Source organism: Anneissia japonica, unplaced genomic scaffold, assembly GCF_011630105.1.
Source record: "Anneissia japonica isolate Jap-2015-1 unplaced genomic scaffold, ASM1163010v1 scaffold287847_len925385_cov155, whole genome shotgun sequence".
Lineage (NCBI taxonomy): Eukaryota > Metazoa > Echinodermata > Crinoidea > Comatulida > Comatulidae > Anneissia > Anneissia japonica.
In genome coordinates this window covers 695,854-718,172 of record NW_022731638.1, presented here as the reverse complement: position 1 = coordinate 718,172, position 22,319 = coordinate 695,854, and the positions used below count along the sequence as shown (strand labels likewise).

Genomic DNA, 22,319 nt, shown 5'->3' with positions numbered 1-22,319 from the left:
TTTGATAAAGTATAACAATAGAATAATAAATGACCTAATATACAGTGGAGTAAACACGTTTGAATTGCCATATTATTCTAGCAGTAGTGTCCGTCTGTGGTCTGACTCGTTCCCCCTCTTTTAACACTGGCGTAGGCCTACTCATAAGTATGATTCAAGAACTTAACGTGCACAATATAGTTGAATCAACTTTATAATATCAAACAATAGGCCCAACGTTTGATGTGCGCGCCGATATTTCAATTGCTTAGAAATATGCTTTCAAAAAGTATTTTAGTGCACCGTACCGTACTGGTACGAAGCATACGTAAATACTTTATGGAATAAAATATTTGATTGTATTCAACAGATATGAAGCTGTTCATGGCATGTTTTAATTGGTAATTTGGAATGAATACAATCTGCCTATAAAACATAATGTTATTAAGGGGAATATTTAAGTAGGAATTTTTAAAGTTATGTTTTTAGATATGCTTATTGAACGGGCCCTCCCCCACCCCCCAAAAAAGCCCCAGGCCCCAGTGCTTTGCACTGGCTGCACTGCCCATACCTACGCAACTGACCTCATATCACCGTTGTTTGCCAGCTAGCTCCCTCACTAAATCATCGAGCCCCCACCATCCACTTCATCTTCGCACCCGACCCTCCATTAGCCTCCACACTCCCATATCTAATTTGCTAGTGATGATGCACTGTGATATTGTTAAGCAAATTAACGACGACGGGTAAACAAGAGGATGATTATGTATCAGTATAAATTAAAGCTCTGTCCAGATTATCAAATCTTGTTTGACAAAAAGCTGTTGAATGCCCATATATTATAGTCATGATGTGCATGTATGGTGATGATGTGATGTCATCATGACCATATTTAGGCATGTCACATGTTTTTGCCAAATAAAATTTGATAGTCTGGACAGTGCTTAAGATACATATTTGTATATTGACTGAATATGTTTATTCAAGAGGAAAGCAAATGTATTGTGTACGATGATTACAACATTACGTAGGTGTACCTTACCGTATAATGAAATCTGATTTGTCTATATCCGACCCACATCTACTATTTGTGAGAATGCCACTATTACCAACCAGGCTGCATCTCGTGTAGTTTCCAGTAAACGGTGAATTCTATTGTTTGTGAACATAAAGGAAAACGACAGTAAACGTTGAATTTCCATTGTTTGAGGATATAAAGGAAGACCAAAGCATTGATTTTGACAATACTTAATTTAATTCTAATTTATTCAGCATTGGCATATTATCTGCTGAGTATTCGCGGAAATTACAATAGGCTTAGATAACGATAAATGTTGAAATGCTGTACGAGGGGCGGAGGAAGCATTTACTGATTGGTACAGCGTGAAAGTTTCCAATAAATGGTGAATTTTTGCTGCTTTTTCTTTTTGTGTTTTTTTTTTTGTTGTTGTTGTTGTAATCTGTTTATTTGTCTTTGACGTGTGACTGTACTAATGTAATGCGTGGGGTTCCTGAATATTGACTGATGTTATGCCTACCATTGTTTTCCTGAATTATTGAGGCTTGGCTTGCGCTCCATAACCACAAGGGAAAGACGCAATATAAATATCCAATACCAGTACAAGTAGGCCTACCAGTATCAGTAACATTGTTTGCACTTCATTATTATTATTATTATTATTATTATTATTATTATTATTATTATTATTATTATTATTATTATTATTATTATTATTATTATTATTATTAATATTATTATTATTATTATTATTATTATTATTAATATTATTATTATAACTATTATATATTAATTTAAACAATGCATAACAGGCAGTAAGAGTATAAAATGGATATTATTTTGAAGCAAGTAAACCCAGTATTCCACATATCATTATTTTTTTTAAGAAGAGGTATAATAGTATGGAAACATAGTAGACGGTAATCGAATGATTTGATGTTAAAAATGTTAGACCTATTAATTGAGGGCTTCTAAAATTAAAGGGTAGTTGTATTTGATATTCCTCGTAATTTGTTGTACATTGTATTATATTGGCAGCCACATTTAATTTCTAATTATATTCAGCTAGTTTGATTATTATCATCCTGCTTCACTTTGCTGTTACTTAGAAGCTCGTTAGAAAAATTGACCATTGTAAGCCGGGCCATCATATCTCTGTGCAACTGCTTAAACATATTCAATTAAAATGTTGACAATTTTCTTTACAGTAATGAAAGAGGTTAATGTTAATGTTTGCAGTAAAGGTTAACCTTACATTATAGAGTTGTGAATTAGTAAATACACATGGATACAATTTATTTACACTGGTATCCTATATTATTATTATTATTATTAATATTTTTATTATTGTTTAATATTATATATAATATACATATAATATGTTTATATTAATAATATATATAGATGTAAAATATTTGTATATATATGTAAATAATAATATATTATTTAAATATATATTATATTATATTATATATTATATTATGATTATCAAATTGTCTCTTATATATATATATATTATATATATGTAGATAATAATATATTATTTAAATATATATTGTTACATAATATTATATATTATTTTATTATTATTATTATTATTATTATTATTAAATCTACTCTTTTTTACATAACTTGAATTGTTATTTCTTGGATTTCACATTTTTTCCTCTTCTTTATCCCTGTCCAGTAATTTTCTTCTTTTGGGTCTCATCACTCCCAATTTTATTATTGTTATTGTTGATTTAAACACTTTACTGCCATTGTCAATGTGTTACTGTGTTTATTTTATTTACGTTTTCATTGTCATACACTGCCTTTTGCCGTTGTAGTAGTAGTAATAATAATAATAATAATAATAATAATATATAATAATAATAATAATATAACAATATTATAATTGTTATATTATAATAATAATAATACAAATAATAATAATAATAATAATAATAATAATAATAATAATAATAATAATATAACAATTATAATATTTCACAATTGTTGAGCGCGACGACCCCCGTTTAAAACTAATTGATTGCAACAATACAGTACATCATATGCTTATCATCACAACCCTATGAATATTAATAGCCATTAAGCAGACTACCAAGCAGAATATTCTGATGCGATGTCATATCTTCTGTCAATGGCGGAGAAAACGTCTAATTTCACCACCGATCATTATGACAATTAAAATATTTCTCTCAGAAAACTAATTCTTGTTTTATTCTGCTTTCATTTATTTGTATATCTTTTGTTAAATGATAATTAATTAGTATTTTAGTTCCCAGATTTGTTAATTTTCTTAACCCTATATCACATACCTTTGGAAGATATTTGAAGATCACATCGTTGATGGTGACTTCACCGTACTTTGTCCAGACATATTGCAATTTACTACCAAGCTTTGTATTTTCTTTCGTCACGAATAACATCCGTAACGATTCCATAAATGACGATAAATCATGTCTAAAGAAAACAAATATCAAATTATTTAAAGCTACGTTAAAACTGTCAAATTTTCTTTTGACAAATACAATGGCCGTATATTCGACTGGTCATTCTTCGTTAAACCACGCCCACCTGCACAGTGTGGTAAAATCCTACTTAACAAAGACGATCAGTCGAATAGAAAACTGGTAAATACTCGACTGCTTCAAATTGTGGCAGTATGGGTTTTTCGTAAAAAATGTTTTCATCCAGTTTTTGAATTCTGTAAGCAATTATTTTTTGACTGACTTTTGACTGGTTAAATATTATAATTTTTATTTTCTGAAATTTAATCTAAATTATATTAACGCAAATGTTGTTGCTAAACTGACCAATCGGACAAATTTTGTTCGGTCACGTACATAACTTAACGCTGATTAACGCATTTCGGTTACGTTAATTTTCGATGTCAATGAAATCTATTTTACGAACCAGTCGAATGAAAATAATACTCAACGAAAATTCGTACTCAACAAAATGAACCAGTCGAATAAGCCCATTGACTACAGGTTTCTAATCATTTGTGCAAAAAAAAAATCAAATTATATGCTAAAAAAAAGTAATATACCCATATTTGGGCACATCACACATTTCTCATATAAAATTGGATAGTGTGGACGGAACTTTAGTCAATATATTTGTCAAAAGAATGTGTGCACATAGTTTTACTAAAATTTCAGAGATTTTTTTGCACAAATGATTAGAAAATTGTTAATTGTTATAACATAATTTTAAATTTTAAAATTTTAAAGATATATACTTGCTGTATATATAATGATAATCTAAATTTTAATCGACTGTTTTTTTTCTTTCTTTTTTTCTCTGTGACTGCTTTTTTTTTTTTTTACTGTGCAGCTGTTTTTGTTGTATTTCCTTATCTGAATTGTTTGTACCGTATTATCCAATATGTTAAATAGAAAACTAGTAAATACTCGACAAAACAAAACGGCTGCATAGTTACCGCACACACTGCGTAATCCGGACACACTGCGTTAATTTTCGTTGTCAATGAAGTCTATTTTACGAACCAGTAGAATGAAAATAATACTCAACGAAAATTCGTACTCAACAAAACGAACCAGTCGAATAAGCCCATTGACTACAGGTTTCTAATCATTTGTACAAAAAAAAAAAAATAAATAAAAAAAGAAAGAAAATGTCTGAAATTATAGTAAACTATCAAATTATATGTGCCAAAAAAGTAATATACCCATATTTGGGCACATCACACATTTCTCACATAAAATTTGATAGTGTGGACGGAACTTTAGTCAATATATTTGTCAAAAGAATGTGTGCACATAGTTTTACTAAAATTTCAAAGATTTTTTTGCACAAATGATTAGAAAATTGTTAATTGTTATAACATAATTTTAAATTTTAAAATTTTAAAGATATATACTTGCTGTATATATAATGATAATCTAAATTTTAATCGACTGTTTTTTTTTTCTTTCTTTTTTTCTCTGTGACTGCTTTTTTTTTATTGTGCAGCTGTTTTTGTTGTATTTCCTTCTCTGAATTGTTTGTATTATCCAATATGTTAAACGATTCTTTCTCGTTACGAGGCTTAATGACTCACCATTACGCCACTGAATTATTGATAAAGCATCCAAAATTGAATATTATTTTTCTTAAAATATTATATTATTTATTGTTGGCTATATTTTACGCTTACCCCAGATCTATTTTACAGGTTTTTTATAACATAAAAACATTGCATGTGTTGTGCGCATCATGTTAGAAGATTGTAAATAATATACTTGCCTAAATTGTAATATATATGATATATTATTCTTCCAAGGTGTCTTTATCAAATTCAATAATTCTCCAACATTAAATCGCGTTTCGTTGCCAAAGTCAACTACGTACATATTGGTTGCATTTACATTAGGTATAGAAATGTCAGTAACGCCGATGGAACTACTATTTATTCCATACGTTTGTGGATGTTGGAAATTTTGACCAGGCACAGCCCGTGCTGGAAGCACACTGTATTCATCGTTCCTATAACAATAAAAACACACAAATGTCAGGCTGAGGTTGTTGGCACTATCGCAATGCAAAAAAAACTGCTGTTTTATATCGGCAGTGACTCAGTGCAAAAAAAGCTGCTGTTTTCTACAGTGCGTAAAAGGCTGTTATTTTCAATTTCACAATGTCGCATTCCCAATAAAAATAAAAAACAAACAAAAAACAAAAACAAAAACAAAAAACAATAAACAAAACAAAAAAAAACAAAGCAAAACAAGACAAAACAAAACAAAACAAATTTTAATTTTCAATCCGTGGAGACGAAGACGTTCAAACACCATCTCCAATCGTACAATGTGTTGCTCAAAAGTATTCAAAGAAGAGAAAGTTTGATTGCCAAAACATGACATCATTAATCGCGGAAAAGTTGCTGGTGCGTTTTGCAAACCAAACGGCATCCTATTAAACTGAAATACTAACATTGGTGCTGTAAATGCGGTCTTCATCATTCTTGTCGTCATCCGCTACCTCGACTTGCCAATAACCAATAACCTAAGCTTTTTTTTTAGCAAGCTTATGACTGCCTGTACAATATATTTTTTAATTACCTTAGATACTTTATATTATGATCTCGTATCCACGCTGGGTATACGAGTACTTGTAACGACCCGCGTGCGCATTAACCGTTCTCATTCTACCACTTCTAAAAATAACGGTGCCTATAATGTCGGCATGGAGAGGATGGTTTGTTTCCTTCAATATAGCCTGAGTCGTCCGCAAATTTTTGCCATTGGACAACTTGGAAATATATACCTGAAATCTGATGCATATACAGAAAAGGCGCCAATACCGTACCTTGTGGGGCCCCGTAGTGGTACACACAATATTAGATATACTATATTTAATATAGACAGAAGATGAATCGCGAAAAAATGTACGATAAATAAACAGTGGCAGATGCTGGAATTCGAAGTAGGCCTACTGTAGAAACCACCTCAGCACTATCATGTTTGGGGGCTGAGGTCCGAGATTTTGATGTTTTATGGCACTTCTATGGCCAGAAATAGCACTGTAATTTTTCTCTTATTCCCAATTTTCTTTAAATTTTGTAAAGATTTTGGGCTACTCCAAGTTAATATTTAACTAATAAGATTATATAGATACAATGTGTTTTGCCAGAAAAGTAACAGTAAACATTGGCGGATCTTGGAATTCGAAATAAAGGGGAGGGGGATAAAGTTCACTTTACAGATACTGTAGGCGATCTATATCACCTCAGCCCCACCATGGTTGGGACTGAGGTACAAAATGTTTATGTCTATGGCACTGTTAGATCCCCGTTCCGCAAACTATTTAGCCCACAGCCCAAATTGAATGCCAAGCACTCAGACACGAGGCCATGTCTATCACCTGAATTTCATGGTATGATTGTAAATATTATATTATTATTTCGAGTTGAGTGATTAAGTCAATGAATCATGTCTGTCGTTTTTTTACGCGAAGAATAGCCTATGTATTCTTCATTCTTTTGTTACCAATTAAAAGATAACAATTAATTCATTAGAGGTTTTTCCAATCACCTAAAATATATTTAAATGCAATAAAGATGAAATCAATAAACTTAGAATTACTCATACAACGGAGCCACATAAGTTTACTACAAACAATTCCTAAATTTGCTGACAAAAATATATGGGTTATTAGAAGAATAGTACAATATATACATTTAATTGACGAGAGCATTTTCGTTATAATTTTCACTTGAAAGCGAAACACTGAAATAAACAGAACTAAAACTGTCAAGTTGTATTACCTGAAGTACAAATGCTTTCATATTATATTATTGAAATGAAACTATTGACAACGCACGCATACAAAAGTACACTGACGCATATGCCACACATTTATGCACGTTTCTTTACTGCAATTCGATTTGCTTTGTCTTTGTTAGTAATAAAAGTATAATGTTCACGATCTGAAGAGATGCGACTCATTTTTTCCCGCTACCCAAACATTGGGTCGCGACACATTGGTTGCAGAACGGTGTTCTAGATACCCAGAAATGGCACTGTCAGACTCAAAATTTGAATTTAATTTTATTATTTCCCTATTTTCTTTTAATTTTGTAAGATTTAGGGCCCAATTAAAAATATCATTATACAGGTAAAAGCAATATAAAACACAAAAACAAGATGTTTATTACTTGAGGATTGCCACTATTGAGTGGCTCTCTCTAAACACTAAACCTAATCTCTAAATATATTTAGATAAAACAAAATAAAAAACAAAAATACAACAGATTCTAATATTTCGATTAAAATATAATGCCAGTTAAAACAATTTACGGTGAACGAAGTCTATGCCTATGTCAAAGGTATTTCATTATACAATGAGGACTTTTTTTATATTTAACATGTGGTGGAATTGTATGTTTAATACATTCTGTTATGCTGACGATTTACTATTACCAGTCTTTTGTCCACTGATCGTAAAAAACGTATTGATTACGCCAACAATTATATACTATCCTATGGTTTACGCTTCAATCGCATGAAGACATTGTGCAATATTTGCAAACCATGGAGGTTCCATGGGCAAACAAAGTTTAACACCAATGCCGGTATGGGCTTTAAATAATCATAACCTGAAAATCACGGACTCTGTGACCTACATCGGGATCACACTAAATTGCAAACTAAAATTGAAATCATAAATCCCAGAAAAAAAATCCTTACAAAGTATCGCATGTGTGAACAGGGCTCTTGTACTGAAGTGAAACTTCTTATTTGGAACAATGTACTGGTTCCTATACTTGTGTATGATTGTCAATGTCTTATGTATAAAATTCAAAGTAAGTTAAGTAAAGGCATTTCTTGGTATCCCTATAAAACACGCTTATTGAGAGGGTTAAGGAAGTTGTGAATGACATGGACGTTTCCCTTTTCTCAACACTAATTATAGCTATACAGACGAAAATTGAAGTCTTCTATTAAGAAAAGTGATTGTATTAACCACGGTATTTGCGAAAGTCGAAGTTGATCTAAAAGAAAACCTGTATTAAACATCAAAACCACCACTGAATTATCATACTTACCAAGCTATTTTAATTTAGGTTGTTAGTTGTCTATTTCTTTTTATAATATGTGTATGTATTGTATATATGCACATATACGTAGGCATATACATGTATATATGTACATATTTGTATATAAATTATAATACTAGGCCATATGCTCTATTCATGTTAATTACACAATGTAAGGAAAGAAACACTGGTTTCGCTCGTTGGTGAAACTTCTATCGGTGAGTGTAATTTTTGTATTTTATGCTGTACAGTATGTAATTAATCTATTCTCGTTTTTCGTTTTTGTTTTTTTTTGTTTGTTTAATGTAACGTTATTGTTTCGATTGTTCATGAATGTTTCTCTTTTATTGAAGGTTATTTGAATAAATTGAAATTATTTATAAGATATATAAATTTTAAAATTTCTATAGCGTAGGTTAAAACGGAAGTTGTCACTAGCGCTTTACAATATTACACAATAAAGAGCAAAAACACAATAACAATAATAATAATGATAATAATAATAGTGAAATAATAATAATAATAATGATGATTACAAATAATAGTAATAAGAACAATAATAATAATATTAAAATCAATAATAAGAACAACAATTGAAATAACAATCAAATAATAATTAAATAAAGGGAATTAAGAATAATGCGGTGAGATTTTAAAAGATGAATGTCCAAAATTGATCTAGTAGCAGGCGGGAGAGAGTTCTAATGTTTCGATGCAAGAAAAGAAAATGAGCGTTAGCCGGCTTTGACATGTTTTAAGCAAGGTAGAACAAGACGAGAAGCAGCGGATTGACGAGTTCGGGTGGAATGAGTAGGGAAAATTAATTTCACAGGAAGATTTGTATTGATGAGGCATATAACGATTTGCAGTAATATGTTTATCACACTGTTGTAAGACAAGAAAAATAATGGACCAACCCCCCCCCCCCCCTCTCATGCCAAGCTCTTTCACTTGGCGGATCCCCAATTACTTTTGGAAACCACTGGATTAAAGAATAACGATAGTAGAACATATAAAGGTATACTTCCTGTATTTTTCTGTATAAGATTAGTAATATACAAATGAATAGAAGCTCTTGGTCGAAATTTCCACCTGCATATTTTGTATTATGAATTATTCATAATTCATTGAATTTACAGAGTCTGTTGTCCGTGCTTCAGGTGGATGCAACAACCACAACCATAATATCAGTACTGGTGCGAGAGGCTAAGGATAAGGACTATCTAAGCCCAGTGTACACAATTTGGGGTTTCCCCGGTGTACTAGCTTATACTGGCACTGCTGCCCTGCTGTTATCGATCCGAGATCCCTTGCAGGATGGTAAAATCTAGAACCGTAATGGCCAAACAATTCAATTAAAACATTAAATCTGTCATTTAAACAAAAATGTGTAAAGGACTGAAAAAGGTATAGACTTTAAATGTAGATACTTACATGGACCTTTATCAATTATGCCTACCAGTCCGTATAACACTTTTGGATATCGATACCAAGTCAACATCAAAACATCTTTATTGATTACTTACAAAATATTAAAGATATAATTCTCACCATTTTGGAATCACTGAATAAAGTATCAATACTATAACGGCATTCAGCAAGATAATACACTTCAGCCAACGGCTTACGAGTTTGTTTACCATTTCTTTCCACAGGAATCACAAAGGTGAAATGGCCTATATTCTCTCTAGCTCTAAACTTGTCTGCAAACTACTTGAATTTCAAAATAAAGAATAGGACAATTCGCTATATAGGTTTCAGTATCAAACATAACATCCATATCATCAGCAACCTACGGAGTTTATCCAATATCTTTGGAGCGAGTATGCTTAATCAAATACCGGCTACTGGTCGCTCTCTCTATTTGTAGCTTATATCATAATAATGATATAATAATTCGAATCGCAGACACAATTGTGAGTTTAGTTATATGAAAATTTGTAGATTGTAGGCCTATTCAAATTCAAACGTCCGATCATGTTTCTAGGTAGCGACTATAATGAAAGCTGATGGATTAAACTTGTGCGATCGTCATCTAATGGATTGGTTTGGCTCATGCGTAGTTGAACGTACACAGACTAATGAATGGTTGATTTAGTTCGAAATTTGAATTGGTAAATTTGTATTGTGTTTCGTTCATTTGGATGCTCAGAACAATAGATCCATCCACATAAACAAAATACACATTAATTCTTCTTTGTGGTTTAATATTTCTGATGTTTTATTTTTATCTTTGATGCACCGAGTAGCATACTCGTGTGCCACTGTCTTAAAAGTAATTCCAATAAATTGAAATTGAATATTGTATTAAATTTTATGTGATAAGAAAAAATAGGAGGTTTGCCGTCTGTCTTAAAATATTAATATCGCCCTCACAGACACGACTTGACGCATTTTACCAATAATATAATAATAATCTTAAAATTTTATTTTCTAACACTTGAACCCCGACCTCAAAGCTGTAAAATCCGAACCAGAACCGCTGGGTCAACTGTTCAACAATCCATGTTGATATTTTTAAGAATAGGCCTAGCGATTGAAAGGAAACATTGGTAGCTGATTTTTTTTTTTTTTTTGAGGTGGGGTAGATACATTTTCGTCAAATATTTTAAACTGGAAAAAAAATCTAACGTGAAATTGGAGAAAGTATATAAAAAGTATCTTGGAATTTAAATTTTTCTGTTCGCATTTTGCTTGGTGATGTCGTTATGAGGAAGTCGATTTTTGGCATAATGGTTATACTGTACATTAAATCTCCAAACGATAAATGTAGTATAATACCTCAAACACACAGGTGTGACTCGACTACATTTTCACTATATCACAGCTTCCAAATTTTGGTCTGAGTTAATCCATTATTCCATAGTCTGAAAAAAGATCCGACCAGCGTTTATTTAGCTAAATAATTGTCCACTGTTATGACATCAGTGTGCAAACTCTGCTTTATGATTGAATATTTCTAGTGTTGGCAGTGCAAACACATTACGTATCGGCAACACTAAACTGAATAAACTGTTTTCAGATAAACATCATAGTCCGGTGAAGCGTATCATATTCATCGTCAACAAAGAAATCACCACTGGTCAAGCTAACGTTCGATAAAGTTGTTTAGAAAGGGACTAGGCTTGATGAAACTAGCAAAGCTGTACTAATATTGCAAGGACTTTAACTGTTCAAATAAAAGTCCATGGATGATGAGCCTTTCATTTGTGACCCAAGACCACAAAAGGGCTGTAAACTCGCATCACCAGGTTTCGAGAAAAAGGGCCAAATAGACAGTATAACATGTAATTTGAGCAAAATGTGACTATGTCATAAATATAAAGTGTTACCTTTAATCTTACTATTTTTGAAGTTTGGGTTCAATATTTCCACTCTAAACCCTAACATTTAGTAATTTTATGAAGGCCATTCTACGATTAACGTATATAAATTCACCAACTTTCAAGCCGCCATACTTCGCTTCCAAACAACTTATTCACAAAATTCAGGCCCCCTAACTAGATAAATGAAAACTATCGGATAATAATACGTTTATTAGTACTCGTATGCTATGTATGTGATGAACAGTATAACTATAGTATAGTATAGTAGCATATATATAGTAGAATGGTCACAGAGCCAGGTTAGACCTATTGAGAATATTTAGGTTCTTTTTAGTGAAGTAAATCTAAAACGTATTCATGAAGTCAAAATCGTGTAAAAATAGTTGAACAAACTTTAAAGTATGTTCCGAAAGTATTTGTAGTGCATAGTACTGTGGTACAAAGCTTACATAAATGTATACCTAAATGAAGGAAATAGTCTTGAATTAATTCAAAGAATACTAAACTGTTTTATGACCTGTTGGAAAAGATTTTGAAAACAATCCTCTTGCCCTCTTGCAGTGAAGCGGATCAGAAATGATGTAGATTGCGGTTGAGTACATGTTAAGAAACTATTATTTATTTAAAGCTGCTAATAAGGATTGTTTCCCACCACTAGCTTTCAATCCGCATTTTCTGACTTTCTTCAGCAGAATGACATTGGCAAGTAGCCAATGTCTACGTCACCGATTGTGTAATGGTGACGGGTGCGTTCTGCGATGTTGCGTAGTAGAACGTCTATCCGCGCCCCCTCCTCCTGGACCTGAGGGTTGGTGAAGGAGGTCGTCGTAGACGTGGGACAATTCGTACTCTCCTTCATCCCTACTCGTGGTGCTGTTATTGCGTTTTATCCATATAGTTTCTCTAATCTTCCTTTGATGTTATTCATTTTCCTTGTCCAATAACTTGGTATTTATCCAGTCCGGGGTGCGATTTAACCGGACCTTATGGTCCGTGATGGCCGATTACTGTATAATATCAGAGGTTGAGGCACGGTAGCTCTAGTGCGTACTTCACCCGAGGTGTTGGTACGGACATCTGTTTTTTTGTTTTCTTCTTATCTGACTATGAAAGGTCTGCTTGTCTCACCTATATGTTTAGCGTCACAGGCTAACAACAGGCTATTGTTCCACCTAGTCTAAAGTCCGTTCAAATTGAATCGGGCACGGAAAATCGTAGAAAAGGCGCAAAAACAACTCCTTGGAGAGAGAATTAGAACGATCACGAGAGATATAAAATGTGTGGAGGATGATTACAACTTACTTGATGAGAAAGTATCTAGAATTTTTACATACCAACAGGATAGAAAAGTAGTTCAGGACCACTTACACATTGCGAAGAAAGCGACGTTCTTAAAAACATGTTCTAGGCATCAAAACAAGCTGAAGTTGTGGCAAGAAAGAATGCAGGCGTATTAATATTGAGGTAAACGATAATAACGTTGATCTAACAGGAAAACAACTGAAAGATGGGTCATCAATTTTTCTAATAGAACATTGAGCAAGGAGGAGAACTCTATTTTAGCCAAGGATCTGAATCATGCTGTCACCGATAAAAAGAAACCCATAGAGGCTTTAATTTTAGCTTCAGAAATGGCATGTAGATTAGTTCCACAAAGTGAAAGTGATATATTAAGAGCCAAAATCACCAACATAGTAAGATCTTCAAAATTACCCCAGCCCAATGTATCTAAAAGAAAGAGCAGCCTTAGAAGACCTCAAGAGGGATAAGTCCATTTTAATACTTCCTGCATACAAAGGTAAATCCACAGTAGTAGTAGTAGTAGTAGTAGTGGTAGTGGTAGTAGTAGTAGTAGTAGTAGTGGTAGTGGTAGTGGTAGTGGTAGTGGCAGTGGTAGTGGTAGTATTAGTAGTAGATACAGAAGTTTACATTGATAAAGTCAATTCTATGCTATCTGATCAACACCCGTATGACTAATTAAAGAAAAATCCCACGCCCAGTTACAAAAGGAAACTAACTATGATATTAAACACTCTCAAGAAGAACAAAATAACAGCTAAACAAAAAGAGATCATTTTCCTCACCTCAGAAGTGACACCCGATCGTTTGTATTGTACACCGAAGATTCATAAACACACTTAGGCCTATTGTGGATTATATGGCTTCGATTTTTTACAAAGTGTCTAGGAGTTTGGCAGATTCGTTAACACCTATGGTAGGCAATTTAGAATTCAATGTCGAAAATTCCAAACATCTAGTGGAAACCTTAAAAGATATTAAATTGGATCATGATGAAGAATTTATGTCCTAAGATGTAACATTTCTTTTCACCTAAAAAAAGTGAGTGAATCCATATCCGTTGTTAGGACACGTCTTATAGCATATGGTGGCCTTAAAGGAAAAAAAACCCAACTTATTAACTGATGACTTCGTGAATCTGTTGACGTTGGTACTCAACACAACATATTTTTCTTTCAATGGCGTCAACCACTAACAGAAATATGGTTTAGCTATGGGGAGCATGGTCTCCCCCCTGATTGCCAATTTATATAATATGTAATGGCTAGAGGAAAAGGCATTGTTAAGCGTTCCCCTTGACATCAAGACTCTGGAAACTCTGGAAAAGGTACGTTGACGATATTATTAGCCATCATTCCCAAGGGTGCAGCGAATGATCTCAATGTACACTTCAACACCATAGATACTACTGGTAATATTAAATTCACACATGAATTCATGGTTGACAATTCCATTCTTTTTCTCGATACACATATTACAGTGCATGAACATGGCAATATCACTACTTCCGTTTACAGAAAACCTACTCATACAAATCAATATTGAAATTTCCACTCTCACCGTTTTTCCCTTGGGAAAAAAATTATTTAAAAAAATTCTCTGTGTACCGGTACACACACAGGCCTATTTACTGCAATAAGAATAAGAAAACAATTACCTGACCGTTTACAAAAGGGGAGAACCTTTAATCGTTTTTATTAAAAGACACTTCAGAAGTCGGCAAAACTCATTTATCGCCATCTAAGAACCAACATTTTCCCCGGGAGGACCCCGACCCCCTTTTATTTGGGGTTCATCGATTTATTGAAAAAAGAATATGTATGCAGCCACTCAATTTTTGTTATGTACTGTACATACACACATAGTAGGGCTACTAGTATTTACAGTAATAAGAATGAGAAAGTTTACCTGACCGTTTTCAAGCGGAGGAAAACCTTAAAATTTAAAGAACTTAAAAGTCACCTCAGAAGTCGTTAAAGCTCATTTCCAGCCATCTAAGAATACAATTTTTTCCGGGGGAGGACCCCCTTTTTTTTGGCGGTTTTATGAGAAAAAGTCTGAGAAAAAGCTATTTACCAGGTTGGATGTAGCAACTGTAAAGCTAAATATATAGGGGAGACAGGCAGACATTTCAGGGTCACATTAGTAGAACACAAAACAGATGTCCGTACCAACACCTCAGGTGGAGTACGCACTAGAGCCTCAACCTCTGATATTATACACAAATCGGCCATCAAGGACCATATTGTCCGGTTAAATCACACCCCAGACTGGATAAATACCAAGTTATTGGACAAGGAAAATGAAAAACATCAAGGGAAGATTAGAGAAGCTATATGGATAAGAGACGCAATAACAACACCATTAATAGGGATGAAGGAGGGTACGAATTGTCCCACGTCCACGACGACCTCCTACACCAACCCTCAGGTCCAGGAGGAGGATGCCCGTATAGACGTTCTGCTGCGCAACATCACAGAACGCACCCGTCACCATTACATCATCGATGACGTAAACATTGGCTACTTGCCAATGTCATTCAGCTGAAGAAGGTCCGAGAAGAGAAGGCAGATTGAAAGCTACTGGTAAGAAACAATCTCTATTAGCTTAACATAAATTAAATTTGAAATAATACTACACTTGAAGACAAATGAAGTTATTTGATCGTGTTAAGAAACTAGTTGTGGTTATCGAAACTTAAAAAAAAATATTGATGCCAACAGAACAATTATCTGCACTATTTTTTCAGCGATGTGAAACTAAAACGTATTGATGAAGTATATTCACACAACGTCATTTAAGTCATGTACAAAAATAGTTAAACAGCTTTAAAGAACCACCAAACAATAACGTGCTTTAGAAAATCTTCTTAAGTAATTTTCTAGAGCATAGCACCATGGTACGGACTATGTTTAATACTAAATGGGAAGAAAATAATCTTGAAGTAAAGATACGAAGCGGATAATGTCTTGTTTAAAAAAAATGATCTTGCAGTGAGGGCAAATCATGATGACAATACACCTATGACTATGTTGTTTTAATTAGACTATAAGTGTTGTTTTTCAGTCACTTTTTAAAAATAAATTCACCTACTGAAGAACGTTGTTTCTTTTTTGTGTATTTATTTTCGAAAGTTTCTAGTTTCAAGTTGTATATTGTACAATACTATTGTGAGGTAGACGGATTAGACCAAATAAAAACAAGTTAGGCCTATTATGTTGGCCACGCCCGACCGACACAAAAGACCAAAATGTACAAAATTTAGATTAAACAATTTTTAATTAAGTATATAACTTAATTACGTAATTGAATATTATATCTACTCACCACTTATCTTTCTCATTTGCCTTGACCCTGTCATCCAGTACATTGAATCAGAGCTTGCCAAGGTGTACAACATTGACGGTACAAAAATAATAACAGCACCCTTTGCAGACGATTTCTGTCTGAGTTCTATGAACAAGCGTACTCATCAAAGAATTGTATCTAAGATACAGTCCTATACAAGAACAATGGGTCTCAAACTTAAACCAAATAAGTGCAGATCACTGTCTATTACCCGTGGGAAAGCTACGAATATTCCCTTCATATTGGCTGACACCACTATCACATCAGTCGAAGGCGAAAGTCATAAATTCCTGGGTTCACTGATCACATTTAGAAATAAAGACTCTGATGTGTTCGAATACCTATGAGGAAAGGATCAGTGAAGGTGTTGGAAAAATGTATAGCTCTCCAATCCGTTGTGAATACAAAATTTGAATCTATGCCCAATATTTCCTTAATAGCCTCAAATACCATTTATCAACGATGTGTGTGCATCCTCTTCAAAAGCTTGATGCTTTAACCAATCGGTACATCAAGAAGTGGTTTGGCATCTCACATCCTGGCACACTGGCTTTTGTTAAAATGCCTAAAGGACTGAGCATAGATTCGATTTCTTCTTTGTGTAAAGTGTGCCAACTCACTGCTCATATCTCCTCGAGATTGAAATGTGTTCAAACTGTTAACAAGTGTGTCGACAGCCGAATCGCTCGAGAAAGTACATGGACCAAAAAGATCTCTATCTCGAGGGAATGTGAGCAAAGGTTTATCGAAGCAAAGGTTTATCGAAGCAAAGGAGAAAGATCCTGAAGCCTCTCCTACAATTTTAAAAATTAATGTCAAAAAGAAATTAAAGAATGAGGTGCAAACGATGTGGAACGACCACGTGAGAGAACCCCTGGTCCAGGGACGTTTCTTTGACCTTATTTCACTGGAACAGTCATGCCACCACCGGAAGAGTATAATCTATAATCTTCCAGTAGGTGTGCTAAAGTTCCTTGTTAATTTTCTTGCCGATACCCTTAACACACGCACTTAAAACGTTGGGGCAAACTCACCTTCGATTTGTGTAAGGCATGTGGAAATCGCGAAACTTTACACCACGTTCTTAACAACTGTAAACAGTCTCTGGACCAGGGCCGTCTCACGTGGAGACATAGCAATATTTTAAATTATATTTTTAATAATAGTTTAACGAAAGGCTTTGACGAAACGAGCAACTCTCCAAAAATCAAATCTGCCCTCGAGGCCGGAGTCACTAATAATAACACCCGTTCAACCATCCCATTGGAGTGTGCAACGACAACTCTGATCCCAGATCTCTGTTCTGTAAGGAATTGGAAAAACTCGTCATTTTCGAGTTGACTGTTCCTTTCCAACTGGGCATTAAAGCGGCCCATTCTCTGATACATAACAAGTATGCACCTCTGATTAGGGACATTAGTGACTCCGGCTTTGATGTCCAACTGATTTGCTTTGAGGTGGGTTCTCGTGAATATATCTCTCCCCGCAATATAAAAACAATTGAAAAAATTTTGAAAATTTGCAATAACCAAATTAATTTTTAAAAAAATCTGTGACAATTGTTGCATGCATGATTAATGATCGCACGCCCTCTGGTAGCTCGATTCCGCATTGTATGCTGGGACGACAAGATGGCGATATGCTTTGTGCCACACGAGTTAATAAAGTGTGTTAATGGAAACTCTAATACTAAAGGTTATCCTGAGTATTGTATTACGTCTTTAACTCTAGAAGTTACAACATAAAACATGGTATCCAGAAGTGCCGGATTTGGATTTCATCGTGCTCCATTTTAGTGATAAACTCGGACTTTTGTGTATGCCTAGCGTTCGGAAACGTGTGACTGTACGTTATAGCGTTGATCGCCAAGCGTCCCTGCGATTGAGTCATTGATGTACTGTGGATCGCGGTAAAGTCATATTATTACACAGTGTAGTGGGAATCTTAGCCCTTGTAGTGAGTGTAATATAGTATAAGCTTGGAGTATATTTGTAAAATAGTTGGTAAGCTTAAAGTCAAGTCTAAATCTATTTTTTTTTTGAAGGTCATTATTAGTCATATAACTAGTTTAGATAAATAATAGAGAAATCAACATGCTTGTTGGTGATTAAAATGAGCAACCTCCACCAGATGCAGATGGTAATGTACCTCCTCAAGGTCATGGTATCAAGAATATTAGGGTTCCTCTCCCTCCCAATATCACTTTAAAAGGGAATATGAAAACCAATTGGCAAATTTTTAAACAGCTGTGGACGTCGTACGAGCTACCGACTGGTCTAAAAAATCATGCGATGGAATACCGTGTCGCTGCATTTGTCACATGCATCGGTCAGAAAGCTCTGGAAATCCACACTGGTCTACCTTTTAAAACTGAGGAAGATAAAGGAAATCTAGATACCATATTAAAATTATGGGAAAGAGTACTGCTGTGGGCAAACCAATGCCATATATGAGAGGTTTTGCTTTAACAAGTGTGATCAAAATACATCTGAAACTTTTGATCAATATTTGGTTAAATTGCGTAAATTAGCTTCGTCATGTGAATACGGCAACATGGCCAGTGACATGATTAGAGACAGAACCGTTTGTGGGATACGGGATGATGACACAAGAAAAGAATTGTTAAATGAGAGCACGCTTACGCTCGAAAGTTGTATCACAATGGTTAAGAGCTTTGAGGCTACGGCCAAACAGGCAAAAACTATGTCACACTCAGGTTCCATAAATTCTGTCAATCATGACGTCAGTTATATCAGTAAGCGTAAACAGGGTACTACTAAAAAATTTCAAGGGAATAGAAAACCTTGTAAGTTTTGTGGACAAACTCATGTTTGGGGTAGAGATAATTGTCCAGCCTATAATAAAAGATGTTCATCATGTGGAAACAAAGGTCACTTTAAAAGCAAATGTGGTGATTTTCAAAATCTAAGTAAAAGTCAAAAAAGTCAATCTTCATACAGGAAAAAGTCCAGGAAACCTAGAAAATCTAGTGCCAAAAATATAAGAGCATTGGGATCTGATACGTCTGATTCACATGAGGAATATGAGGAACAATGTTAATTAATTGATGTATATGAACCAGATAATGAAAATGTACATAATGTCCAACCTAAAGGTACAAAGTCAGGTACTATAGTAGCCAAGATGTATAACAAGCTTTTGACAATATCAAACAAGCATTGTCTCATGCACCAGTTCTCAAGCTGTCTCTTATACACAGCTAGAGGGCTCACTACATAAACTCCCACTCCTTGGTTCAACTACAGCACAACAAATGCAACTCATCTCAGTCAATCATGAAAACATTGCAATAGTTAACGAGTTGCAAGATGAAATGTCAAATGTCAAAGCTAAAGAAAATTTATGTCAGGAATATCGGGACGTCTTCAGTGGTCGCGGTTGTATGCCTGGTAATGTCACCCTCTATGTGGACGAAACTGTAAGACCGCACGTAGCGCCCCCACGTCGTGTAACTTTGTCGGTGCAATCATGGTTGAAAGCAGAATTAGAGAGACTTCAAAAGGAAGGGGTAATTGAAAAGGTAGAAGAGCCAACAGACTGGTGCTCCAGCCTTTGTTGTGTAGAAGAGAGCAACGGTAAATTTCGCTTATGTATTGACCCCCAGCCCTACAACTGCGTACTTAAACATAGCTACTATCCTCTCCCTGTCATATAGGATATACTTCCTGAATTGGATGGAGTGAAAGTGTTTTCCAAAGCCGATTTGAATGAAGGCTTTCTCCAATGTAAGCTAGATAATGAGTCTACGAAACTGACTACATTCCAGTCCCTGTGGGGCCGTTGGAAATATTTGCGAATGCATCAAGGCATAAGTCCCGCCCCCGAACTTTTTCAGCAAAAACTGAATCAGTCACTGGATGGACTCAAAGTCTTATCACTGGATGTGGTAAAACACTTGCTGAAGCAACACAGGGTCATGACAATAACTTGAAAGCGTTTCTTGAGCGTTGCCGCAAAATGAACATTACGCTAAACAAGGATAAGTTTGAGTACAAGCTAGAATCGCTACGCTTCATTGGACATGTGTTGACAGCGAATGGCCACAAATCAGATCCTAACAAAGTTCACGCGGTGCTCAACATGCCAACACCCGACTCCCCAGCTGCAGTACAGAGACTGAATGGCATTGTTAAATACCTTGCCAAGTTTATTCCCAGCCTGTCACAGTTGAATTAACCATTACGCAAACTCACTCACAAGAACCAACTCTGGAATTGGTCATCAGAGTGTCAACAAGCTTTTGACAATATCAAACAAGCATTGTCTCATGCACCAGTTCTCAAGTACTTTGATACCAATTGTCAAACTGAAGGACAAGGTTATGCTTCTGAAGCCGGTCTCGGATTTGCACTCCTTCAAGATGGACTTCCAGTTATGTACGCCAGTAGAGCATTGACTAGCGCTGAACGCAACTATTCTCAAATTGAGAAAGAACTTTTGGCTCAGGTTTTCGGCTTAGAGCGACATCATTTGTACACTTATGGTCGTAAAATCGTCTTATGGACGGACCATAAACCATTGGTTAACATTAGTAACAAATCGATAGCATCAGCTCCTAAGAGACTCAAAAGCCTCTTTATGAGACTTCGCCAATAATGATGTAGAAATTCGCTATAAGGCTGGCCCTGCGATGCATTTGGCAGACACTTTATCAAGAGCTTTCGTTACTGATCACGGAAATGTTGATCAAGTACCAGAGAGCATCCATTTTGCCGATCTTGCAGTCCCTGAGAAACAGTTGCAAGATATCCAAACTGCTACGGCAAGTGACATAGGTTTACAGACTGTCAAACGTCTGATCACTTCGGGTTGGCCAGAACATCGAAGTCAAGTCCCATCAGAAGCACAGCCATATTTTAACTGTAAACATGAACTCTCCATATTGGACAATATAGTCTTCAAAGGAGACAGATGTGTAGGTCCCCGATCAGCTCGCGAAGCCATAAGAAAAGAACTTCATAGCGCCCACCTTGGAGTAGAAAGTACGCTTTGGCGCACAAGAGAGACAGAAACAGGTGCAAGATATCCAAACTGCTACGGCAAGTGACATAGGTTTACAGACTGTCAAACGTCTGATCACTTCGGGTTGGCCAGAACATCGAAGTCAAGTCCCACCAGAAGCACAGCCATATTTTAACTGTAAACATGAACTCTCCATATTGGACAATATAGTCTTAAAAGGAGACAGATGTGTAGTTCCCCGGTCAGTTCGTGAAGCCATAAGAAAAGAACTTCATAGCGCCCACCTTGGAGTAGAAAGTACGCTTTGGCGCGCAAGAGAGACTGTATTTTTGCCTGGAATCACAGCTGATTTCAAGGACTTTTTGTCTAAATGTGACATATGTAATACATTCCAACCTGAGCAGCCAAAAGAACCACTGCTCCATCATGAACTTCCAGATAGACCCTGGGAGAAGATTGGAATTGATCTGATGTCCTTGGATGGTCACCACTACCTTGTAACGGTAGATTATTATTCTGACTATTTTGAACTCGATCATATGACAAACACAAACGCAGAGTCTGTTGTCAAATGACTCAAGCGACATTTCTCAAGACATGGCATTCCTCTCAGTGTGCAACTTTGATACAGAATATCAGCTTACCTTAGTGACTAGTTCACCTGAGTACCCACAATCAAATGGGAAGGTTGAGTCAGCGGTTAAAATAGCCAAGAATCTTGTTCAGAAAACCAACAAAGGTCACAAAGACGTTAACAGAGCGTTACTCGCATGGAAAAACACTCCTACTGCTGGACTAGATAGCTCTCCAGCACAGCGTA

At 35.0% G+C, this 22,319-nt stretch overlaps 1 protein-coding gene across 1 annotated transcript in view; it reads right to left on the bottom strand.

Annotated features, from left to right (window-relative positions):
• LOC117115480 (alpha-N-acetylneuraminide alpha-2,8-sialyltransferase-like) overlaps positions 1–10,589 on the bottom strand; it is an 18,050-nt gene extending 7,461 nt beyond the window's left edge. The window contains exons 1-4 of the mRNA XM_033259319.1: positions 10,095–10,589; positions 5,252–5,491; positions 3,319–3,463; positions 1,022–1,131 (exon numbers count right to left, since the gene is read on the bottom strand). Coding sequence (XP_033115210.1) covers positions 1,022–1,131; positions 3,319–3,463; positions 5,252–5,491; positions 10,095–10,186 — 587 coding nt within the window. The 5' untranslated portion in view covers positions 10,187–10,589. The remainder of the gene's footprint in view (positions 1–1,021; positions 1,132–3,318; positions 3,464–5,251; positions 5,492–10,094) is intronic.
• Between the last annotated feature and the right edge of the window lie 11,730 nt (positions 10,590–22,319).